Below are 22681 nucleotides of genomic sequence, written 5' to 3' on the forward strand. Positions count from 1 at the left end.
GTGTCCAACAAGCTTTCTCTACCCTTAATTAACCTTTTTCTGAACACCTCCAAAACAAAGGTCATGTAGTTTGGTAAGAAGAATGCCCCTCTTCCCACAGGTGTTATTACTACCTCTGAGGGTTTAGAGCTTGAGGTAGTCACCTCATACATGTACTTGGGAGTATAGCTAGATGGTGCACTCTCCTTCTCTCAGCACATTTCAAAGCTGCAGGCTAAAGTTAAATCTAGACTTGGTTTCCTCTATCGTAATCGCTCCTCTTTCACCCCAGCTACCAAACTAACCCTGATTCAGATGACCATCCTACCCATGCTAGATTACGGAGACATAAATGTATAGATCGGAAGGTAAGGGTGCTCTCGAGCGGCTAGATGTTCTTTACCATTCGGCCATCAGATTCGTCACCAATGCTCTTTATAGGACACATCTCTGCACTCTATACTCCTCTGTAAACTGGTCATCTCTGTATACCCGTCGCAAGACCCACTGGTTGATGCTTATTTATAAAACCCTCTTAGGCCTCACTCCCTCCTATCTGAGATATCTACTGCAACCCTCATTCTCCACATACACCACCCGTTCTGCCAGTCACATTCTGTTAAAGGTCCCCAAAGCACACACATCCCTGCGTCACTCCTTATTTCAGTTCATTGAAGCTAGCGACTGGAACGAGCTGCAACAAACACTCAAACTGGACAGTTTTATCTTAATCTCTTCATTCAAAGACTCAAATCACGGACACTCTTACTTACAGTTGTGTCTGCTTTGTGTGATGTATTGTTGTCTCTACCTTCTTGACCTTTGTGCTGTTGACTGCCCAATAATTTTTGTACCATGTATTTTTTCTGCTACCATGTTGTGTTGCTACCATGTTGCTGTCATGTTGTGTTTCTACCATGCTGTGTTGTCATGTGTTGCTGCCTTGTTATGTTGTTGTCTTAGGTCTCTCTTTATGTAGTGTTGTGTCTCTCTTGTTGTGATGTGTGTTTTGTCCTATATTTATATTGTATTTTTTTAATTTTTTTTAAATCTCAGGCCCTGTCCCCGCTGGAGGCCTTTTGCCTTTTCATTGTAAATAAGAATTTGTTCTTAAATGACTTGCCTAGTTAAATAAATGTTAAATAAATAAATAAAAAGCTCTTATCATGGGACAACAGAGTGACACATAAGTACAGTACCTGATATACAGGAGATCCCATGTGGTGTGAGCTCATCCAAATCTGCTGGTTGCTCTTGATCTGGTCAGTGATAGACAGTCTGCCACTGTATTCTTAGTCCCATTCACTACATTTGTGTCTACTGAGGCTATAGAAGACAGGCACACAAGGCTATATTCCCAATCTGGCTGTCATTCCTCCACACAGTAGCCTAACAGTAGCTTTTCTAGCAGCATAGTGCAGCCCATCCTGCCCTGTGTCAGTCTCTTTTATAGGATTATGTGTCCTGTGTACTTCCTCCAGAGGGAGATCCCATATGAATACCGAGGAGTTAATAGCCTTAGGGGAAGCGCAGTAATCCTCCATGCATTAGAGAGCTGTGCTGGGCCACAACTCAAGGAAAGGCTAGTAACTATTGGGCCTCTGTCTGTAATTAGGTGTTTATTATCTGCTTCTAGGACAACAAATATGACATTTATATTTGATTGATCATTGTAAGCACCTGTTGAATGCAGATAAGGCCTAAACTTTTCACATTCTAATAGCTTTATTCATAGGCTACTGTTACAGTAGATCTAAAAACTGCATTTCAAGAAATCTGCTCATGTCATGTTAGACTAATCATTAGACTAGCCTACATGAGAGGGATGGGGATCATAGGCAAATGTATCATACATCGCACGTTTACATGACAGTACAAAAGTACATCTGAGAGTCAGGACAAAAACATTCAGAAAATGTTGATGGAAGGGATGGTTATTTTTTCGCGCGAGATGAGTATTTCGCGGCAGAACTGTTTCACTCGCGAGGGGTCGCCAAAAACCAGCAAGTCTGTCTGTAGTCCTACCTCAGCCTCAGGAAACGTTTCTTCTCAGCAGCTAGCTAGCTAAAATATTCACTTTATAGTCTATGATAAAAAGAAAGGAATAAGTCTGAGGACAGCTCACAAGTTTACTCAGTGTATGCTATTGTTGGAGTCGCCAAAAGCTAAAGGTAAAGCCAGGCAAATGACAGCTAACGTTAGCTAGTTACAGTAAGTAGTTCACTCTTAAAGTTGACAGCTGTCTTTGATGTTGTTCTCTTTGGAAATGAATCAGTTATTCTTGCCAAATTTCTAGTTTATCCTCGGGTCAATAGCGGCCGGACAGTTTTGTGGCGATGGCGGCAGTCACCAGGAAATTCACCATGACCCAGAAGTTCCACCGCCGGTCCCGTCGCCAGCCCTATCCGGTGAGAACCATCACGACCCGGAGTCAGGGCATGGCCAGTGGCTGCTTCTTCGAGAGGCTTCCTGCAGAGGTCTTTGACATGGTCCTGGACAGACTCTCTGGTAGGTCTAACTAGCTAACTGGTTTAAATACAATGAATGAATGAATGAATGAATGAATGAATGGAGGAAGGGAGAGAAGGAAAGGAAGGCTGGTGGGCCTGTCAATGTGTATCGTTGATTGTCATTGACCTAATGACTGTCTTTCCAGTCATGTCTTCTACTAGGCTAGCCAGCTATGTGTCCGTGTGTGTGTGTGTGTGTGTGTGTGTGTGTGTGTATTTGACCCACATGCCTCTGTGTGTTACAGTGCTTGAGATCAGTGTGTTCAGCATGGTGTCCAAGGCCATCAATCGCTACATTGTGAATCACATCTCTACTCAGACCTGGAGGAACAGAATGATCCTACAGAAGCTCCAGCACTGCTCCTCTCCCTCCTCTCCGTCTCCCAAAGAGGACCCCGCCACCCTGGGACACTACAAAGCGCTGGGTAGGTAGTAGGTACAGCCTATAGGCAGGAATATGAAGTCAAACACAGCACTTTTCATAATACACTCTAGGCTACCTCAAGAGAACTGTGTCTAGAAGTGCTTTTTAGTCATGTAAGTGTTATGTCATTCTTTATTCATTCAGGGTTGAGGAACAGATGTAGTCATGGTGTCACCTTGTTGTTTGTTTCTGCTTGTTGTCTCAGGGTTGTTGTTCAAGAGGTGTACCCTGTTGCTACCTACAAAGGACAGGTTGAAGTTTATATATAGCAAGTTCTCCCAGGTAAGACAGAGAAAGGTGAGGGAGATAGATAAGGTTATGGAAATTAATAATAAGGATATTTAGCAACATTGTTAAATTACTGTAGTAATCATGAGTTGTTACACATAAAAAAGAAAAAAGAACCAGTTAATCATTATAACACAGGTTGTGAAATATACAAGATTTTACCTAGTTACAGTTCATATGAGGAAATCAGTTTATTAAAATAAATAAATAAAAATCAAATCAAATGTTATTCATCACATGCGCCAAATACAACAGGTCTACGTAGACCTTACAGTGAAATGCTTACTTACAAGCCCTTAACCAACAATGCAGTTTTAAGAAAATACCCCCCAAAAAGTAAGAGATAAGAATAACAAATAATTAAAAAGCAGCAGTAAATAACAATAGTGGGGCTGTATACAGGGGGTACCGGTGTTGAGGTAATTGAGGTAGTATGTACATGTAGGTAGAGTTATTAAAGTGACTATGCATAGATAATAACAGAGAGTAGCAGCGGCGCAGAAGGGGAGGGGGCAATGCAAATAGTCTGGGTAGCTATTTGACTAGCTGTTCAGGAGTCTTATGGCTTGGGGGTAGAAGCTGTTTAGAAGCCTCTTGGACCTAGACTTGGCACTCCGGTACCGCTTGCCATGTGGTAGCAGAGAGAACAGTATATGACTAGGGTGGCTGGAGTCTTAGGGCCTTCCTCTGACACCGCCTGGTATATAGGAAGCTTGGCCGTACGCACTACCGTCTGTAGTGCCTTGTGGTCGGAGGCCGAGCAGTTACCATACCAGGCAGTGATGCAACCCGTCAGGATGCTCTCTGGTGCAGCTGTAAAACCTTTTGAGGATCTGAGGACCAATTCCAAATCTTTTCAGTCTCCTGAGGGGGAAAAGGTTATGTCGTGCCCTCTTCTCGACTGTCTTGGTGTGCTTGGACCATGTTAGTTTGTTGGTGATGTGGACGCCAAGGAACTTGAAGCTCTTAACCTGCTCCACTACAGCCCCATCGATGAGAATGAGGGAGTGCTCGGACCTCCTTTATCCTGTAGTCCACAATCATCTATTTTGTCTTGATCACGTTGAGGGAGAGGTTGTTGTCCTTGCACCACACGGTCAGTTCTCTGACCTCCTCCCTATAGGCTGTCTCATCGTTGTCGGTGATCAGGCCTACCACTGTTGTGTCATCTGCAAACTTAATGATGGTGTTGGAGTTGTGCCTGGCCATGCAGTCATGAGTGAACATGGAGTACAGGAGGGGACTGAGCACGCACCCCTGAGGGGCCCCAGTGTCGAGGATCAGTGTGGCTGATGGGTTGTTACCTACCCTTCCACCTGGGGGCGGCCCGTAAGAAAGTTCAGGATTAGGCCCTAATCTATGGATTTCACATGACTGGGCAGTGGTGCCGCCATGGGTGGGCCTTGGACGGCATAGGCCCACCCACTTGGCAGCCAGGCCCACCCACTGGGACCACTGGGAAGCCAGGCCCTGCCAATTAGAATGAGTTTTTCCCCACATAATGGCTTTATTAAAGACAGAAATACTCCTCACATTTTAAAGTAGCCTTTTATTGTCCCCAGCACAAGGCCTTTGAAACATTTCAGGGATTTTTTATTTCAGCTCATGAAACATGGCACCAACACTTTACATGTTGCGTTTATATTTTTGTTCAGTGTTGTAAGGCCTACATACTGTAGATTAGTGTTTCAACCCTGTTCCTGGAGAGCTATCCTCCTGTAGTAGGTTTTCAATCCAACCACAGGTGTAACTAACCTGATTCAGCTAATCAACCAGCTAGTTATTAGAATCAGGTTTGCTAGATTATGGTTGGAGCAAAAACCTACAGGACGGCAGCTCTCCAGGAACAGGGTTGGAGAGACCGGTTGTAGATGTCCATAGACTTACATAGACCGCTTGTCTCTCCCTGCCTCTCAGGTCCCGTGCTTCATGATGGAGCAGTGCACTGCCTCAACAGGCTGCCCTTTCTTCTCCAGCTACGGAGTTTTCTTGCAGGTGAGACCCTAAAGTAGTTTCAAAAGAAAAATACCTATGAAACACACAAGACAAAACAAGGTTAAACAAGGATATGTAACAGATCATTGCTGTTTGACTTACAGACGTTGATTGCGGGCTGGGATGAGCTGGAGTGTCACCGGGTCTTCAACTTCCTGTGCGACTTCACAAACCTTCCCCGGAAGATTGAGTTGGTCGTCACTGGAAAGCCAGGTGTGTGTCTGTCCCTAATTCAGAGAGAGAGGGTGTGAGGAGGAAAGAGAGAGAGAGAGTGTAATGTTTTCCATCTGTGTCTAGGAGCATGTCAGCGGTTGGAGCTGCAGATCCGTGGGTTCTGTCGTCAGGTTCTGTTGGAGCCGTGGAGCAGCCGTAGAGACACTCTGTTCTGGCTCACCAGGATCCTCCAGTCCTGGCCCATAGTCTCACAGGCCAGGCTACTGTTCATACTCTACGGACCACGGCTGCCTGACGGTTAGTATGCAGTGAGTTTGCGCGTGTGTGTACATCCTCCAACCCTGGCCCATGGTAGAGTCTGTGTGTGTGTGTGTGTGTGTGTGTGTGTGTGTGTGTGTGTGTGTGTGTGTGTGTGTGTGTGTGTGTGTGTGTGTGTGTGTGTGTGTGTGTGTGTGTGTGTGTGTGTGTGTGTGTGTGTGTGTGTGTGTGTGTGTGTGTATTAACAGTCTGTATTTTTTCCAGGTTCTCTGGGCTGGCAGGAGCAGTTGGGTGCAGGAGTAGCCCAGTGTTCTCTGTGGGACTTGGCCAAGGCTGTGATCCTGCTCCACAGTGACCTGGAGGCTAGAGACTGGACCACTGACACCGTACTGGCCATACTGGAGGAACTCACAGGTACACATACTTTAACCTTTTACTGTAGTGGGCTAAATCACGGTCACACAGAGTGATTCTTGGTAGCCTTTGAAACAAAGTATTTACCTCACGCACATGGTCATGGGCTTACAAAAAAGAAGACACCTGTACCATGTCAGATATAGAGCTGAGTTTGCATCCAAATATTACACTTTATATACATCACAGTAGACTGAAATATAACAAAACTGTTTGACAGAAACACTGGATTTTCATAGTTAAAAAAATAATCTTTATTAATTATGAAATAAATAATCTTTATTAATTATGAAATTATGAAAAATATGAATAATATTCCACCCGTGAGGCGAAAGAGGGCACTTTTCGTCGTTGACTGCACGAAAGGGCTACCATATCTTAACACACACACACATACACACACCTTTATTCAGGTGCACACAGCGTCTTCGTTGTGCTCATCACATCTCTCTGGTCTCCCCAGTGCTCCCCCAGGCGTGGCATGTAGAGAGCGTGGCCAGGCTGTTGATCCTGTGTGGGAACAGTCTGTGTTACAGTATTCTGGCTAGCAAGGCTCTCAACGGACGCCTCTTTGAGATCTCACGACTCCTCGTCTACCTCATACTGGTCAGTACACATCTGTGTGTGTGAGATGGATGGCTATTCAAATAAAATAAAATATACACATATTTAGCAGATGTTATTGCGGGTGTAGCGAAATGCTTGTGTGTTATAGGTATGTTTCATATGTGTGTATTGTAGGTGTGTGAGAAGGACGGCTACTGTATGAACTGGTCGGTGAGGATGGTGCAGCAGGTGTGCCAGGTGTTCTTGTCGCCGTCAGACAGGTGGTCGTTCATCCAGAGCGTTGAGAACATGTTCTCAGAGGTTACCATGGAGATGTACGAGGTTGTCATGGCAGGTGAGGACATGGCAGGGCAGGTGGTTCACTATGTTTGGTCCCAGATAGCCATATGGCCTTTGTGTGTACTGTCAGTAATCTCCCTCTCTTTCAGGTAACCGTCATGAGGACATGGAGACCTTCCAGAGCCTCCTGAATGCCAGCGCTCACTTCCACACTGAGATAGTCTACATGTTCCTCAAGAAGGATTGAGGAAAGAGAAAGGAAAGTGAGTGGATAAGAGATAGAAGAACAGGAGAGAGTAGGGACACTTTCAGGGAAATGATCTGAAGGTTTGTGTTTGAGCAGAAAGAGGGATATAAAAGGAGTGAAGTTAGCCCAAGATAGGGAAAATTAAGGGTTTCTTCTCCCTTTGTCAACAGTATTCACATCATTACACTTTTATACTTTTGTTATAGAGCTTATTTGTACTTTTGTAAATTAACTGCTTTAAAATATTGGTATCCAGTAAAGGAGTATTTAATTATATTTATAGATTTATTAACATAAGTTTGCAACTATTTATTAGGATTTCATAAAGGTGTTCAACTTGTACAGTGTAACGGTTATGATGCATTGATTGTACTTGATGCTTCTGTGTTGATGGAAGCTGAAACTCATCTGTTTTTGCATAAATTATTAAAATGGCCTTTGGGGTCTGCAGTGTTGATTCACTATTATCTCCTCTCACTATGTGAGATCAATAAACATAAAGATCCAGCAAATAGAAAGATAAATTGTCACCCCCTTTGATGAAAAGGAAGAGACTACAAATCAAGAAAATATCAAGCCTTTTAATTGTTTTCATTAAAACATCCCAATATATAGGAATATATTTAGCACTGACTGGTGTAATAAACTCAGCAAAAAAAGAAACATCCCTTTTTCAGGACCCTGTCTTTCAAAGATAATTCGTAAAAATCCAAATAACTTCACAGATCTTCATTGTAAAGGGTTTAAACACTGTTTCCCATGCTTTTTCAATGACCCATGAACAATTAATGAACATGCACCTGTGGAAGGGTCATTAAGACACTAACAGCTTACAGACAGTAGGCAATTAAGGTCACAGTTATGAAAACTTAGGACACTAAAGAGGCCTTTCTACTGACTCTGAAAAACACCAAATGAAAGATGCCTGCTCATCTGCGTGAACGTGTCTTAGGCATGCTGCAAGGAGGCATGAGGACTGCAGATGTGGCCAGGGCAATAAATTGCAATGTCCGTACTATGAGACGCCTAAGACAGTGCTACAGAGAGACAGGATGGACAGCAGATCGCCCTCGCAGTGACAGACCACGTGTAACAACACCTGCACAGGATCTGTACATCCGAACATCACACTTGCGGGACAAGTACAGGATGGCAACAACTGCCCGAGTTACACCAGGAATGCACAATCCCTCCATCAGTGCTCAGACTGTCTGCAATAGGCTGAGAGAGGCTGGACTGAGGGCTTGTGGGCCTGTTGTAAGGCAGATCCTCACCGGCAACAACGTCGCCTATGGGCACAAACCCACCGTCGCTGGACCAGACAGGACTGGCAAAAAGTGCTCTTCACTGACGAGATGTGGTTTTGTCTCACCAGGGGTGATGGTCAGATTCACATTTATCGTCGAAGGAATGAGCGTTACACCGAGGCCTGTACTCTGGAGTGGGATCGATTTGGAGGTGGAGGGTCTGTCATGGTCTGGGGCGGTGTGTCACAGCATCATCGGACTGAGCTTGTTGTCATTGCAGGCAATCTCAATGCTGTGCGTTACAGGGAAGATATCCTCCTCCCTCATGTGGTTCCCTTCCTGCAGGCTCATCCTGACATGACCCTCCAGCATAACAATGCTGATTGTCTGCAAGACAGGAATGTCAGTATTCTGTCATGGCCAGCGAAGAGCCCAATCTCAATCCTATTGAGCGCGTCTGGGACCTCGGAGGGTGAGGGCTAGGGCCATTCCCCCCAGAAATGTCTGGGAACATGCAGGTGCCTTGGTGGAAGAGTGGGGTAACATCTCACAGCAAGACCTGGCAAATCTGGTGCAGTCCATGAGGAGGAGATGCACTGCAGTACTTAATGCATCTGGTGGCCACACCAGATACTGACTGTTACTTTTGATTTTGACCCCCCCCTTTATTCAGGGACACATTATTCAATTTCTGTTGGTCACATGTCTGTGGAACTTGTTCAGTTTATGTCTCAGTTGTTGAATCTTGTTATGTTCATACAAATATTTACACATGTTAAGTTTGCTGAAAATAAACGCAGTTGAGTGAGAGGACGTTTCTTTTTTTGCTGAGTTTATGTCTGAAAAACAGTCACAGCACATTAAATGGCATAAAAAAACAAGTATTAAGTGCAGCTCAGAAATGCAGAGGGTAAAAATGTTACAACAGAATACATGAATCATATCTTTCCACATTCAGACAGCACAGTTACACACCACGTGCAGTAACACTGAATAACACTCAAACAATCTCAGAGGGTGGTCTCTACACTGCAACAAGCTGTTCAGCAACACTTCACATCAACACTTTACATCAATATCATACAGTAGGCATCATGACAGAGTAACAAATAGAAAGAGTGATTCCTTGCACTGTATTAATAGTGACATCAGATAACCAATGACACGCCCGGTTGGAGGAGCCATGTTGTAGTCACTGAGGCCTCTCTCTTCTCGCCATCACGATCCTTCAGCATAAACATTTCATCCATTTTATTTAATCAAGTCTTCATTGTTTTGATATGATCTGTTTATAAAGATATGGACATTTCATGAGATTAAAGTTACAACGAACAGCCTGAACAATAAGACCTGAAGGTCCACAAAACACCTAGAACAGTACGGCACTAGAGAGTTAAGAATAGGGGAGTTTAATCATCATTACCCATACGTCAACATTATACCTGTTAGAACCACATAACTACAGTGTTTAAGACTAAATACAGGCTCCCCTGTTCCTAACTTATCAACAACATCCATCTGTACTTCACCAAGTCCACCACAGTGACATAAACTAATGTGAGTTCACATGATACTTACTGTGCAATTTGCTCTATGGGTAATGTGGAACAAAACAGAAGAATTCACTATTGGTGTCAAAATTACATTAGAAAAAAGTAATTTACACACACACACACACACACACACACACACACACACACACACACACACACACACACACACACACACACACACACACACACACACACAGTACTGTACCTTGTAGCCAGTCCACCCCCTCCAGTAGACCCTCTCCTTTTACAGCATTACTGGCACTAAAACAGATGGACAGAAGCTAGTAACCTATCCCAATATCACTGTATGTGTCTGTACCTTCTTTTGTGTGTGTGTGTGTGTGTGTGTGTGTGTGACTAGGATAGAGTTGTGTCTTACCATATATGCCAGGGTTTGTCCTTGATGTTTTCCAGACAGAGCAGCTGAGAGACTTTGACTAAAGACATGGCTTCTCTCAGGTCACTCTTATTAGCAAAGAACAGCACTGGCAACCTCCTACTGCAGATGTCTGGAGGGAGCAGGAATACAGGAGAACAGGTGAAAAAACTGTTGGCTGTCTGTCTGTCTGTCTGTCTGTCTGTCTGTCTGTCTGTCTGTCTGTCTGTCTGTCTGTCTGTCCCCCTCTTCCTTTCTCTGTCTCTCGCTCTCATTCTCTGACCTTGGTGATTGAGAAGAGTATCCAGCTCCTCTTTGGCAACGACCATTCGTAATTTATCTCCGCTATCGATGACAAATATGATGGCGTGACTCTCTCTGTGGACACCACAACAGAAAATGATGTAATCAACAAGAAACAGGGATAAACAACACTGAATCTGATCTCTACATCACTAATAATTACTACTTGGAGACGGGGGTAGAGTTGTGTAACCATTAAAACTGCTCTACAGGCAATACTTGATTACTCTAAGATGTCCTATCGCATAATGCAGTTGTAGATAAACATTGCCGGTGTAAAGTCTTACTTGTAGTAATGTTCCCATAGGTTTCTGTATCTGCTCTGACCAGACATGTCAAACACTGTGAAGGACAAACTTTGTAGAGACACAACATACATGTTACGCATCAACATACACAATAGAATAAGTATCAAATAATATAATTCTTATTACTTTCATCTGGTTCACTAAATTAAACAAAGTTTACGTAAGAAGTAAATTACTACCTTGAACTCTTAAATTTTTCTATGTTGAAGCCAATAGTTGGGACAATGTCTTGTGTCTGGGTCTGTAATACACACACAGACAGAGACACAGACAAGCACGCACGCACACGCACCCATACACACACAATAACAAACACAGACAAAAAAAAACTAACTTAACTTTGTCAAAATAAATGGTAAAATAGGGTGAAATAGGCTATACTGACCTTTACCTGACTAACATGTTTCCAGTCGTCTGAGAGTGGGCCAAATAAGCTTTGCTGAAAACAAGCAATCGGTGGATGATTGCAGTGCAATCGATGCGATGACACACAGCTCTTATAAATAAGCAACATCTCTATGTCTCAGCTAACTCTCAAGATATAAAACTCCGTCTCTTTCCACTGACCGGCCCGCGCGCGGCTACAGTAGGACATCACATCAACAGGTTACAATTTAGAGCGCAATCAGATACATCAGTCAATGGCCTACAGTAGGCCTATATTATAGTTGGGCCATGTCATTGGACTTACATTACTGGGTTTCAGTTGATTGATGATGGTAGTTTTCCCGCTGTTGTCCAGTCCCAAACACAACACGTTCACTTCTTTCTTCTTCAGCCCCAGCCATCCCGACAGTTTGTCTAACAGGCCCATGTGTCCCACTTAAAACATTTGATCCTAAGGTTAAATGTATTTGGTACAGGCTACCTACTCCCTCGAGAAATCGTCGAAAGTGTATACCATTTCTCGTCGCAATTTAGTGTAACATATTAAAATAGAATGTTGCGTGGATATAAGGACAAGGTAACAGCAGCAGGTTGGCTGTCCTGGCTTGGAATAAGCCTATTAGAGTGAATTAATGCTCTTGAACCTCCTCGTGACCTGCCTCGCAATACGGAGTGATTCTGAGATGGACATGAGATAATGTTAATTTCATGCTCATTACATACTTACAGGAGCCAAATTACAGTCATGCGTTATTCTTTACAGTGCACTGTAATAGCCATATACTTGGTGCTTTTGGAATTTTCATTTTAATTTTGTTCAAACAATATAGTATTAGCCTATACACAAAAAAACTAGTTGATTTAATATGAATAAATTAACAAACATAATGACAATAGCAGAACAGGACTTTTCCCCTTTGCTTCATCCATAGTTGATAAATTACTCACAGGTAGGTAGTAAACAACAGTAACAACAGTAGTAAACAAATCCTTCACCTCAGCACTAATACTGCACGGTCCAACAGCGCCATCGGCTGGCCAGTATTAACAAGTTCACCTGAAATAAATCCTTCAAACACTTGTGGACACGGGTGGTAATTATTTTATAAGGCTGGTAAATAATAGCAACTGCTCTCTGGTTGGTAATTGTACTTTAAGATTGATGCTGATTTTTTTTTACCCACTTGGAAATCCACAAGGTTGATTTGATTGTGGAAAAATCTTTATAAATCGATGCTTTATAAAGCAATGACTGTTCTACAAAAATTATAACAAACTTTCCATGTTTTTGATTTGATAAAGGCTACTAATTAGACACTAGCCTTTGAGGCACCTATTTATCCTTATCAGCCTTTATTATATACCAGCCTGGGAGGCAACTAGTTATCCTTATCAGCCTGCAAGGCACCTATTTATCCTTACCAGCCTAGGGGGAGCCTTTATTATATACCAGCCTGGGAGGCAACTAGTTATCCTTATCAGCCTGCAAGGCACCTATTTATCCTTACTAGGACTGCAAAATGACTGGAACTTTCTAAAGAAGTTTTCTTGAAATCCCGGTTGGAGGATTCTAGAATGAGGGAATAAGCAGGAAATCCGGAATCCTCCAACCAGGATTTCTGGAAAACCAGAAAGTTTATTGAAAGTTCCCAGAATTTTGCAACCCTAATCCTTTCCAGCATAGGAGGTACCTATTTATCCTTACCAGCCTGGGAGGAGCCTTTATTATACACCAGCCTAGGAGGAACCTATTTTTCCTTACCAGCCTGGGAGGAGCCTTTATTATACACCAGCCTAGGAGGAACCTATTTTTCCTTACAAGCCTGGGAGGAGCCTTTATTATACACCAGCCTAGGAGGAACCTATTTTTCCTTACAAGCCTGGGAGGAGCCTTTATTATACACCAGCCTGAGAGGAACCTATTTATCCTTACCAGCCTGGGAGGAGCCTTTATTATACACCAGCCTAGGAGTAACCTATTTTTCCTTACCAGCCTGGGAGGAGCCTTTATTATACACCAGCCTGAGAGGAACCTATTTATCCTTACCAGCCTGGGAGGAGCCTTTATTATACACCAGCCTAGGAGTAACCTATTTTTCCTTACCAGCCTGGGAGGAGCTTTTATTATACACCAGCCTAGGAGGAACCTATTTTTCCTTACCAGCCTAGGAGGAACCTATTTTTCCTTACCAGCCTGGGAGGAGCCTTTATTATACACCAGCCTGAGAGGAACCTATTCATCCTTACCAGCCTGCGATTGTGTTAGTTAGATGAATATGCAGCTTGCTATATTAGCTCATTGCTCTAGAGAAAATAGCTAGCTAAGCAGTTAGTAAAAGTAGTTGCTGTACTTGCTGCATTAGGTATTTAGCTTAAAAACATTAGCTAAATAGCCAGCAACAAGCTAGCAAGTTAAGTTAGCTCCTTTAAAAAGGTAACTAACCAGCAAAGCAGTTTAGCAAATCTACAGTGTATGTCAGCCTTTATAATTTGGAAATAGTCTAGCCATTTCAGTGTTTTATAGGTTAGTCAGTAGTATATGTTTTCTTTCAGTGTTTTTGGATGCCATGTGCTTACCTTTTTTATGCGCTAGCTGTGAATGTCACTGTGGAAAATGGTTATTCTTGCTGGAGCGGGCTTGCACGTTTGCTACTGTATTTGAATTTGATTGGCTGATGTGGAAGAATGGGCATAGTTGCTTAAACAAGGGCTGCCTCACAGGCTACTTTGAGGGCAAAAAAAGTACCTTATGCCACTGGCGGACACAATACTTTCATGGGGAGTCATAGTTTGATGGAACAGTACCGGGGGAGGCATCATCTAATAGAACAGTTCCATTAAACAATGCATCAGAACACACTTTACATACAATGAAACAGTCAGTAATAAAAATACTACTTCTAACCACCAGAACTGTTCACCTTTATTTGCAAATAAATATCCACTTTAAACTGCCTCTTACAGTGTGCAAGATCTACCACGTCTCTCTGGAAATGATAGAAAAATAAAATACAAGAATTATAAGTATACTTGTACTTTGTACAAAAGAGCATTCTCCCGTTGCTCAGCAGTAAGACATGCTAAACAGCCTGATCTAATCTCTCCTTCCAGGAGGAGGGAAGCGTGTGTGTGTGTCCTCCCCTCTGAGGGACACCTGAACGCTCTGTCTGTGAACACCTGCTGGACAGGTGAGCTCCATTTAGAAGTTGTTCCGAACCACAGATCTAGGATCAGCTTAGCGTACCTCAATTCTTACCTCAACCATTAGGGGGTAAAATATCAAACTGACGTTAGATCAGTGTCTGGGGGCAAATTCCTCCTACTCTGTATAGCAGTGAAGGCTGGTTGGAGGAGTTATAGGGGGACTGGTGTAACAGTTTGGCTTCCGTCCCTCTCCTCACCCCAACCTGGACTTGAACCAGGGACCCTCTGCACACATCAACAACTGACACCCAAGAAGCATCGTTACCCATCGTGTTTAGTTGAAGTTAGAGTAGCAAGGGGAACAACTACTTCAGGTCTCAGAGCGAGTGACGTCACCCGATTAAAACACTATTAGCGCGCACCACCGCTAACTAACTAGCCATTTCACATCGGTTACACTGGCTCATTGTAATGGTTGGAATTGAATTCTGGAATGGAGTGAAACGTGGTTCCAATTATGTTTGATAGGGTTCCATTGATTCCATTCCAGTGAGCCCGTCCTCCTATAGCTCCTCCCACCAGCCTCTACTGCCGTACAGGCTCCTCAGGTACACTTCTGCTCCAGAACATACTGCATACTGTATTGTAGGTGTGTGTGTGTGACCAACTGGGTTTGAACCTGGGTCATCTGTGCTCCACAAGACTATGTTAGCCTGCCGAGTTAAAGCCTAAGCATTAGCTAATGCAAGTCTTCAAGTTTCAGGCATATGTTTTCGTGGTTCACCGAACCACCTGCGTTAGTGTGGATCTGGAGAGGCTCATGGGTTATTATAATGCTGTTGAGGGCCTTCTAGAGACTAAGAGATATTACTCTGGTGCTGCTGTCTCTATGTGTCTGTCAACCTGCAGAACATACCTCTGTCTCTCTCTATCTTGGAATACACGTGAGTCTTGACCACAAAAACATATAATGAAACCAACTACTGTATGCCCAACAGCCTTGAGTTCCCCTCATACTATATACTGTAACAAAAAAAATCCAACAACTTCCATAAGTCTTTAGCATTGCACGACTGCCCTGTGTAGTTGGCATGTTAGCATGTTACACAGTCTGTTGAGGTTTGCTGACAATCTGTTCTCAATGTCTGTAGGTCCATAAGAGAGTATCATTTATTTATTTCTCTTATCTTAGTTACTGAGACGACTGCATATATTGCTGATTTCGATAAAATGGTAAATAAAGAGATAACATCCAGATTTACTAGGGCGCTCACATACAGGACTGCACATATATAAATATTAGTTTAGGATTATAATCGATAAATTGTCTATACACTTAAAACATTCAGAAATCCTCTGCACTTCAAAAACTGTCTCTTCGTTTTCTTCAAGTATTAGCATACCCAGATACTCTGGAGAGGTTAAATAATGCAACAAGAATACCTTATGATGACGCTTACTTATCAAACTCCAAAATAATTCACATCATATTATTTAAGGACAATCCTTTTGATTGCTCATCTGTTAGCAGCTATATCATGGTCACAAAAACATGGAGAGAAAATGTACATTCTCAAATCTACAGCTCTACTGTATAATAAGTACTGATGCTGCAACAAGGCATACATTCCCCAGGGGGAGCCAGGGACAGTGTGTCTCTCAGAGTCCTGTCTCTGCTGTTCTGTCTCTGGCTGAAGCAGGTTCAGGTGTACAAAACAGTCTGGCTTTATTGAGGTTCTGCATCGAGGTCCAAATGTGTGGTAGTCTGTCTGAGAGAGGCCTCCAGGCTGAGACGGTCTGTCTGTCTGTCTGAGGGGTGAAGACTGAGGCACAGGCTGTGGCTGTCTGTCCGTCTGTCTGTCTGTCCGTTCTAAGGTCTCATACATGGAAGCCCTTCTCCTGTTGGTGTAGTAGCTGCAGTCGGAGGGTCTGTATGCTGCTGACGATCCTCCTCTGGTGGCCAATCAACACCACCCCGATCCTCCGCACGTCTCTAGGGGGGAGAGAAGACACACACACACACACACACACACACACACACACACACACACACACACACACACACACACACACACACACACACACACACCGGCAGACACACACACACACACACACGGCAGACACACACACACACACACACCACAGACACACACACACACACACACACACACACACACACACACACACACACACACACGGCAGACACACACACACACACACACACACACACACACACACACACACACACACACACACACACACACACACACACACACACACGGCAGACACACATGAGCACACACACACACACACACACACACACACACACACACACACACACACACACACACACACACACACACACACACACACACACACACACACACACCACACGGCAGACACACATGAGCACACACACACACACACAAAATCGGTTAAGGGAAATTGTTGGGTTAACTTAAGGTAAGGAAGGATAAGATTGGGAGGCAGTGTCAGAGTAATGTTTAGTTGAAGTTAGAGTAACATCAGAGTAATGTTTAGTTGAAGTTAGAGTAACATCAGAGTAATGTTTAGTTGAAGTTAGAGTAACATCAGAGTAATGTTTAGTTGAAGTTAGAGTAACATCAGAGTGATGTTTAGTTGAAGTTAGAGTAACATCAGAGTAATGTTTAGTTGAAGTTAGAGTAACATCAGAGTAATGTTTAGTTGAAGTTAGAGTAACATCAGAGTGATGTTTAGTTGAAGTTAGAGTAACATCAGAGTAATGTTTAGTTGAAGTTAGAGTAACATCAGAGTAATGTTTAGTTGAAGTTAGAGTAACATCAGAGTGATGTTTAGTTGAAGTTAGAGTAACGTCAGGGTAATGTTTAGTTGAAGTTAGAGTAACGTTAGGGTAATGTTTAGTTGAAGTTAGAGTAACTTTAGGGTAATGTTTAGTTGAAGTTAGAGTAACTTTAGGGTAATGTTTGAGATAGTGAACAGTCCTCCACTCACTCAATGCTCATCTGGGCCACAGAGTCCAGTGTGCTGAATCCTGCTGCCACAAAGCTGCTCTTGTATTGGCTCATCTTGATGGAATCCAACCAATCCCCGATGGAGATGAACATGGGGTAGTCCACCACCTCTCCTGGGGACTCTGCTAGACTGACAGATGGATCAAACAAAATAGAATATAATAAGAACTAAAAACTTTCACTAGCAAGTGAAATTAGTGCCATCAGTAGCTCTGGATAAGAGCGTCTGTTAAATGAAATGAATGGAATTGTACCCCTGTATATCTTCCACCAGGGCCAGCAGGCTGCTGGGGTTCCTGATCAGCTTATCCAGGAAGGAGACCACGTCAGTGAACTTGGGCCTCTGGCTCCTCTCCTTCTGCCAGCAGTGTAGCATCAGCTGGTGTAGAACCACGGGGCAGCCCATAGGAGCAGGGAGGCGGTAGCCCTCCTCTATGGACAGGATCACCTAGGGGTGGATGAAGGGAGAGAGTCAGTACACACACTTTTCGCTTCATGTCATCCAGCCATTATGTCTCTACAACGCCAGTATTATCTGAGCTACAGTAAGCATGTCTCAAAGGTGTGTTAGAGGGACTGTGGGAATATAACAGCCCCTTCAGCTAGCCTGTAGCCTTGATGTCTTCTCTGAGCCCTGACGGGTGAGGCAGGATGGGGCTGAGGGGTGAGGAGGGAGTGAGGAAGGGGTGAGGAGGCAGAGGCAGCAGAAGTCAAGGATTGGCGGTGGCGTTTGTCTTGGAAAGCACTTCTAAGCAATTCCCCAGCATCACAAATCCCCATGAAGCTAGGGGCTGTGTGTGTATGCCATGTGAGGTGCTGATGGGGATTACCAAGGAGCTTTCACACTCCACAGGGAGACGGGACGAATCCCCTCCATCTATCCCCCAATTGACCTGAGACCGTGAGGTCACTCAGACAGGGTCTGAATCCACAACTTTTAAACCCCTCCGTTGGCCAGTGGCTCTCTCTCTCTCTCCCTTCACATCTCCCTCAGTATGTCTGTCTTTCTGTCTCTCCGTCTACACTGCAATCTCAAAGCTTCAGAGCAAAACACTCCACAGAAACGGCCAACTGCTTTCTTCTGGAAAATGTGAAGTCCAAGATGGACAAAGGGGGTGTTGTTGGGGCTGTATTTCTAGACCTGAGGAAAGCTTTTGATACTGTTAACCATGAGGTTCTCATCACAAAACTGTCCAATCATACCTTGAAGGCAGAACCCAGTGTATCAGAGTGATTAATGAGCTTTCGCCCACTCTCAGCTATGATGTGGGCGTGTCCCAAGAGTCAATAATGGGGGCCCTCCTGTTCAGCCTGTACATTAATGATCTACCTTCCGTCTGCACTGGGTCTGAAGTTCAAATGTATGCAGATGATACAGTGATATATGTGCATGCAAAGAGCAAACAACAATCTGCACAAGAACTCACTACTGTAATGGTCCAGGTGACAAAGTGGCTCATGTTTGCATCTCAATGTGAAAAAAACCAGTCTGCATGTTCCTCACAAAGAGGACAACTGATGCCACTGAGCCAGATGTCTATGTGTCAGGGGAGAAGCTCCAGGTGGTATCTGATTTCATGTACCTTGGCATCTTACTTGATTCCAAACTCTCTTTTAAAAAGCTGGTGAAAAAGGTAACTCAAATAACCAAATTCAACCTAGCTAATTTCCGATTCAAATGAAATTGTTTGACTACAGAGGTAGCAAAACTGTACTTCAAATCTATGATACTCCCCAACTGAACATACTGCTTGACTGGTTGGACCCAAGCTTGCTGTACAACATTAAAACCTATTCAGTCTGTCTATAAACAGGCTCTCAAAGTGCTTGATAGGAAGCCCAATAGCCGTCATCACTGTTACATCCTCGGAAAACATGAGATCCTGAGTTGGAAAAATCTTGTGCAATACGCTGACGTATGTCTTGTATTCAAGATCCTAAATGGCCCAGCTCCCCCTCCACTCAGTACTTTTGTTAAACAGAAAACCCAAAACCATGGCAGCAGATCCACAAGGTCTGCCATGAGAGGTGACTGTATAGTTCCTAAGGAAAAGCACCTTTAGTAAATCTGCTTTCTCTGTGAGAGCTTCACATGTCTGGAACACACTGCCATCAGACACACACAACTGCACCACCTATCACACCTTCACAAAAACATAAAGACATGGCTAAAGGCCAATCAGACTAGTGAACATAATCCCTAGCTGTGTATTTCTGCTTTCCATGTCTGTATCTTGTGAGGTGTGGAAACACTTTGTTGCTTTTATGTATTTTGTTTTGTTGCTTGTTCTATGTTTCTCTGTCTGCATGCTACGTGTTGCTTGTTCTATGTTTCTCTGTCTGCGTGCTACGTGTTGCTTGTTCTATGTTTCTCTGTCTGCGTGCTACGTGTTGCTTGTTCTATGTTTCTCTGTCTGCGTGCTACGTGTTGCTTGTTCTATGTTTCTCTGTCTGCATGCTACGTGTTGCTTGTTCTATGTTTCTCTGTCTGCATGCTACGTGTTGCTTGTTCTATGTTTCTCTGTCTGCATGCTACGTGTTGCTTGTTCTATGTTTCTCTGTCTGCGTGCTACGTGTTGCTTGTTCTATGTTTCTCTGTCTGCATGCTATGTGTTGCTTGTTCTATGTCTCTCTGTCTGCGTGCTACGTGTTGCTTGTTCTATGTTTCTCTGTCTGCATGCTACGTGTTGCTTGTTCTATGTTTCTCTGTCTGCGTGCTACGTGTTGCTTGTTCTATGTTTCTCTGTCTGCGTGCTACGTGTTGCTTGTTCTATGTTTCTCTGTCTGCGTGCTACGTGTTGCTTGCTCTATGTTTCTCTGTCTGCGTGCTACGTGTTGCTTGTTCTATGTTTCTCTGTCTGCGTGCTACGTGTTGCTTGTTCTATGTTTCTCTGTCTGCGTGCTACGTGTTGCTTGTTCTATGTTTCTCTGTCTGCGTGCTACATGTTGCTTGTTCTATGTTTCTCTGTCTGCGTGCTACGTGTTGCTTGTTCTATGTTTCTCTGTCTGCGTGCTACGTGTCGCTTGCTCTATGTTTCTCTGTCTGCGTGCTACGTGTTGCTTGTTCTATGTTTCTCTGTCTGCATGCTATGTGTCGCTTGTTCTATGTCTCTCTGTCTGCATGCTACGTGTTGCTTGTTCTATGTTTCTCTGTCTGCATGCTATGTGTCGCTTGTTCTATGTTTCTCTGTCTGCGTGCTACGTGTTGCTTGTTCTATGTTTCTCTGTCTGCGTGCTACATGTTGCTTGTTCTATGTTTCTCTGTCTGCATGCTACGTGTTGCTTGTTCTATGTTTCTCTGTCTGCGTGCTACATGTTGCTTGTTCTATGTTTCTCTGTCTGCATGCTACATGTTGCTTGTTCTATGTTTCTCTGTCTGCGTGCTACATGTTGCTTGTTCTATGTTTCTCTGTCTGCATGCTACGTGTTGCTTGTTCTATGTTTCTCTTTCTGCGTGCTACGTGTTGCTTGTTCTATGTTTCTCTGTCTGCGTGCTACGTGTTGCTTGTTCTATGTTTCTCTGTCTGCGTGCTACGTGTTGCTTGTTCTATGTTTCTCTGTCTGCGTGCTACATGTTGCTTGTTCTATGTTTCTCTGTCTGCATGCTACATGTTGCTTGTTCTATTTTGCTCTGCATGTGCTCATTGTAATTGTTTTAATAACCTGCCCAGGGACTGCGGTAGAAAATTAGCTGGCTGGCTAAAACCGGCACTTTTACTGAAACGTTGATTAATGTGCACTGTCCCTGTAACAATACAAATGAACTCAACTCAAACTCAACTCAACTCATACAGTATGGAGATTCATAAGAAAGGACTTTCACAATCCCCATTAAGACTCCCAGGTTAACACCATAGAACTCGCCAGGTTGTAGTCCTAAAACACGGAAATTAGTTACCTTTGGTTCGTTCGGCTATTCCTATGGGGGAAATGAATAGGAAAAAAGTGTGGTTTTGGGATAAAGGCAGAAAATAAGGTCTGAGGTTAACATATGCTTTGGAGATCTTACTGTATACGTTATGTTCCATGAGATAATATCAGCCAGTTAACATGAACTTTAGGAATTATGAAGCCTTTAAGTGCTTATGTGCTTGTTTTGATTACATAAAAGCTTCACAATTCACAAAAAGTGACGTTAGCTGATGAAGACTACAGCATACAACAACACTTATAAGATTTCCTAAGCCTATGTTTACCACAGATGTTATTTTCATCATTTATTCAAAAACCCTACAAAAAAAAACATTAATTTCCCCATAGGCTTTGGAAAACGAACCATGGTAGAGTTAGTGTCTACAAAAAGACGGCATTACTATTGCTCTTTATAGTGAAGACCTCATTCACAACTCACGTCCTGATTGGACATCTCCCAGTAAGGCCGCTCCCCGTATGACATCACTTCCCACATGACGATACCGTAGCTCCAGGCATCGCTGGCTGATGAGAACTTCCTGTAGGAGATGGCCTCTGGAGCTGTCCACCTGATAGGGATCTTACCTCCCTGTTCTCACACACACACACACACACACACACACACACACACACACACACACACACACACACACACACACACACACACACACACACACACACACACACACACACACACACCGAGGTTCCATCTGCTTTGTAACAATACATGCTTGAGGAAATATGTGCCATTTATAGACCATATGCTACAGTCTCACAGTGTGATTGCACTTTTCTGAAGTCTCTTAACAGGTACACACACATTTTCACAGTTTGAGACTTTGTGTCAAGGTACAAGTAAAAGCTCTGAGGTGCTTTAACAGCAGAACTAACCTCCCTCCTCTCTCCCTTTTATTCTCCCTTTCCCTCTCTTTCTCCCCCCCTCTCTTAAAATGAGGGCAGAGTAAAATCACCAGTCGGCACAAATCCTTAGCGTGTATTCTGTCTGTAACCCAACCCCCTGCCCCTTAGTCCTACCAAACCAAAGTCCTTCCGAGTGGAAAATGGTTTACAGACCCGTGAATGCCCCCAAAAGCAACATGTCCTTTTCTGTTCTCTCCCTCTTTCTTTCCCCTCTCTCTTTTCCAGACCCCAGAAAGCACCACTTCCCCTCAGCGTGACTCTGTAACCAGAGAATAGAGGTCACCAGGAGGCCAGGCAGTCAGAGAAGTGCTTTAACTTTCCACTGAAACACTGTGGAAGTGTTTCCTTTGAAGCACACAGACTATACACTCCAGAAAGAGG

At 43.6% G+C, this 22681-nt stretch overlaps 3 protein-coding genes across 7 annotated transcripts in view; 1 reads left to right on the forward strand and 2 right to left on the reverse strand.

Annotated features, from left to right (window-relative positions):
- Positions 1–1954: 1954 nt before the first annotated feature.
- LOC106586537 (F-box only protein 47) lies at positions 1955–7597 on the forward strand. 2 transcript variants are annotated; one of them, XM_014173941.2, is made up of 11 exons: positions 1955–2150; positions 2276–2487; positions 2735–2914; positions 3119–3195; positions 5119–5196; positions 5301–5409; positions 5494–5667; positions 5893–6042; positions 6506–6648; positions 6784–6943; positions 7038–7597. In XM_014173941.2, exons 2-11 carry the CDS (start codon positions 2316–2318, stop codon positions 7133–7135), a joined length of 1341 nt encoding a protein of 446 aa, XP_014029416.1. In that variant the 5' UTR covers positions 1955–2150; positions 2276–2315; the 3' UTR covers positions 7136–7597. The 2 variants fall into 2 exon arrangements, with proteins under 2 accessions (XP_014029416.1, XP_014029417.1); XM_014173942.2 differs by having other exon boundaries at positions 2295–2487.
- A 1427-nt stretch (positions 7598–9024) lies between these two features.
- Positions 9025–12076, reverse strand: LOC106586542 (ADP-ribosylation factor-like protein 6). 4 transcript variants are annotated; one of them, XM_014173949.2, is made up of 9 exons: positions 11614–12076; positions 11308–11361; positions 11102–11163; positions 10902–10970; positions 10595–10689; positions 10315–10444; positions 10141–10196; positions 9961–9973; positions 9025–9667 (listed from the first exon to the last, which is right to left on the reverse strand). In XM_014173949.2, the coding sequence occupies exons 1-9, from the start codon at positions 11734–11736 to the stop codon at positions 9634–9636; spliced, it is 636 nt and encodes a 211-aa protein (XP_014029424.1). In that variant the 5' UTR covers positions 11737–12076; the 3' UTR covers positions 9025–9633. The 4 variants fall into 4 exon arrangements, with proteins under 4 accessions (XP_014029424.1, XP_014029428.1, XP_014029426.1 ...); XM_014173953.2 differs by lacking the exon at positions 11308–11361 and having other exon boundaries at positions 11614–12075; XM_014173951.2 differs by lacking the exon at positions 9961–9973 and having other exon boundaries at positions 11614–12075.
- A 3529-nt stretch (positions 12077–15605) lies between these two features.
- The window catches only part of LOC106586540 (ephrin type-A receptor 6), a 256053-nt gene continuing 248977 nt past the window's right edge, over positions 15606–22681 (reverse strand). The window contains exons 15-18 of the mRNA XM_045707380.1: positions 21819–21968; positions 17722–17915; positions 17448–17597; positions 15606–16446 (exon numbers count right to left, since the gene is read on the reverse strand). Coding sequence (XP_045563336.1) covers positions 16332–16446; positions 17448–17597; positions 17722–17915; positions 21819–21968 — 609 coding nt within the window. The 3' untranslated portion in view covers positions 15606–16331. The remainder of the gene's footprint in view (positions 16447–17447; positions 17598–17721; positions 17916–21818; positions 21969–22681) is intronic.

The sequence above is a fragment of the Salmo salar genome, chromosome ssa25, assembly GCF_905237065.1.
Source record: "Salmo salar chromosome ssa25, Ssal_v3.1, whole genome shotgun sequence".
NCBI lineage: Eukaryota > Metazoa > Chordata > Actinopteri > Salmoniformes > Salmonidae > Salmo > Salmo salar.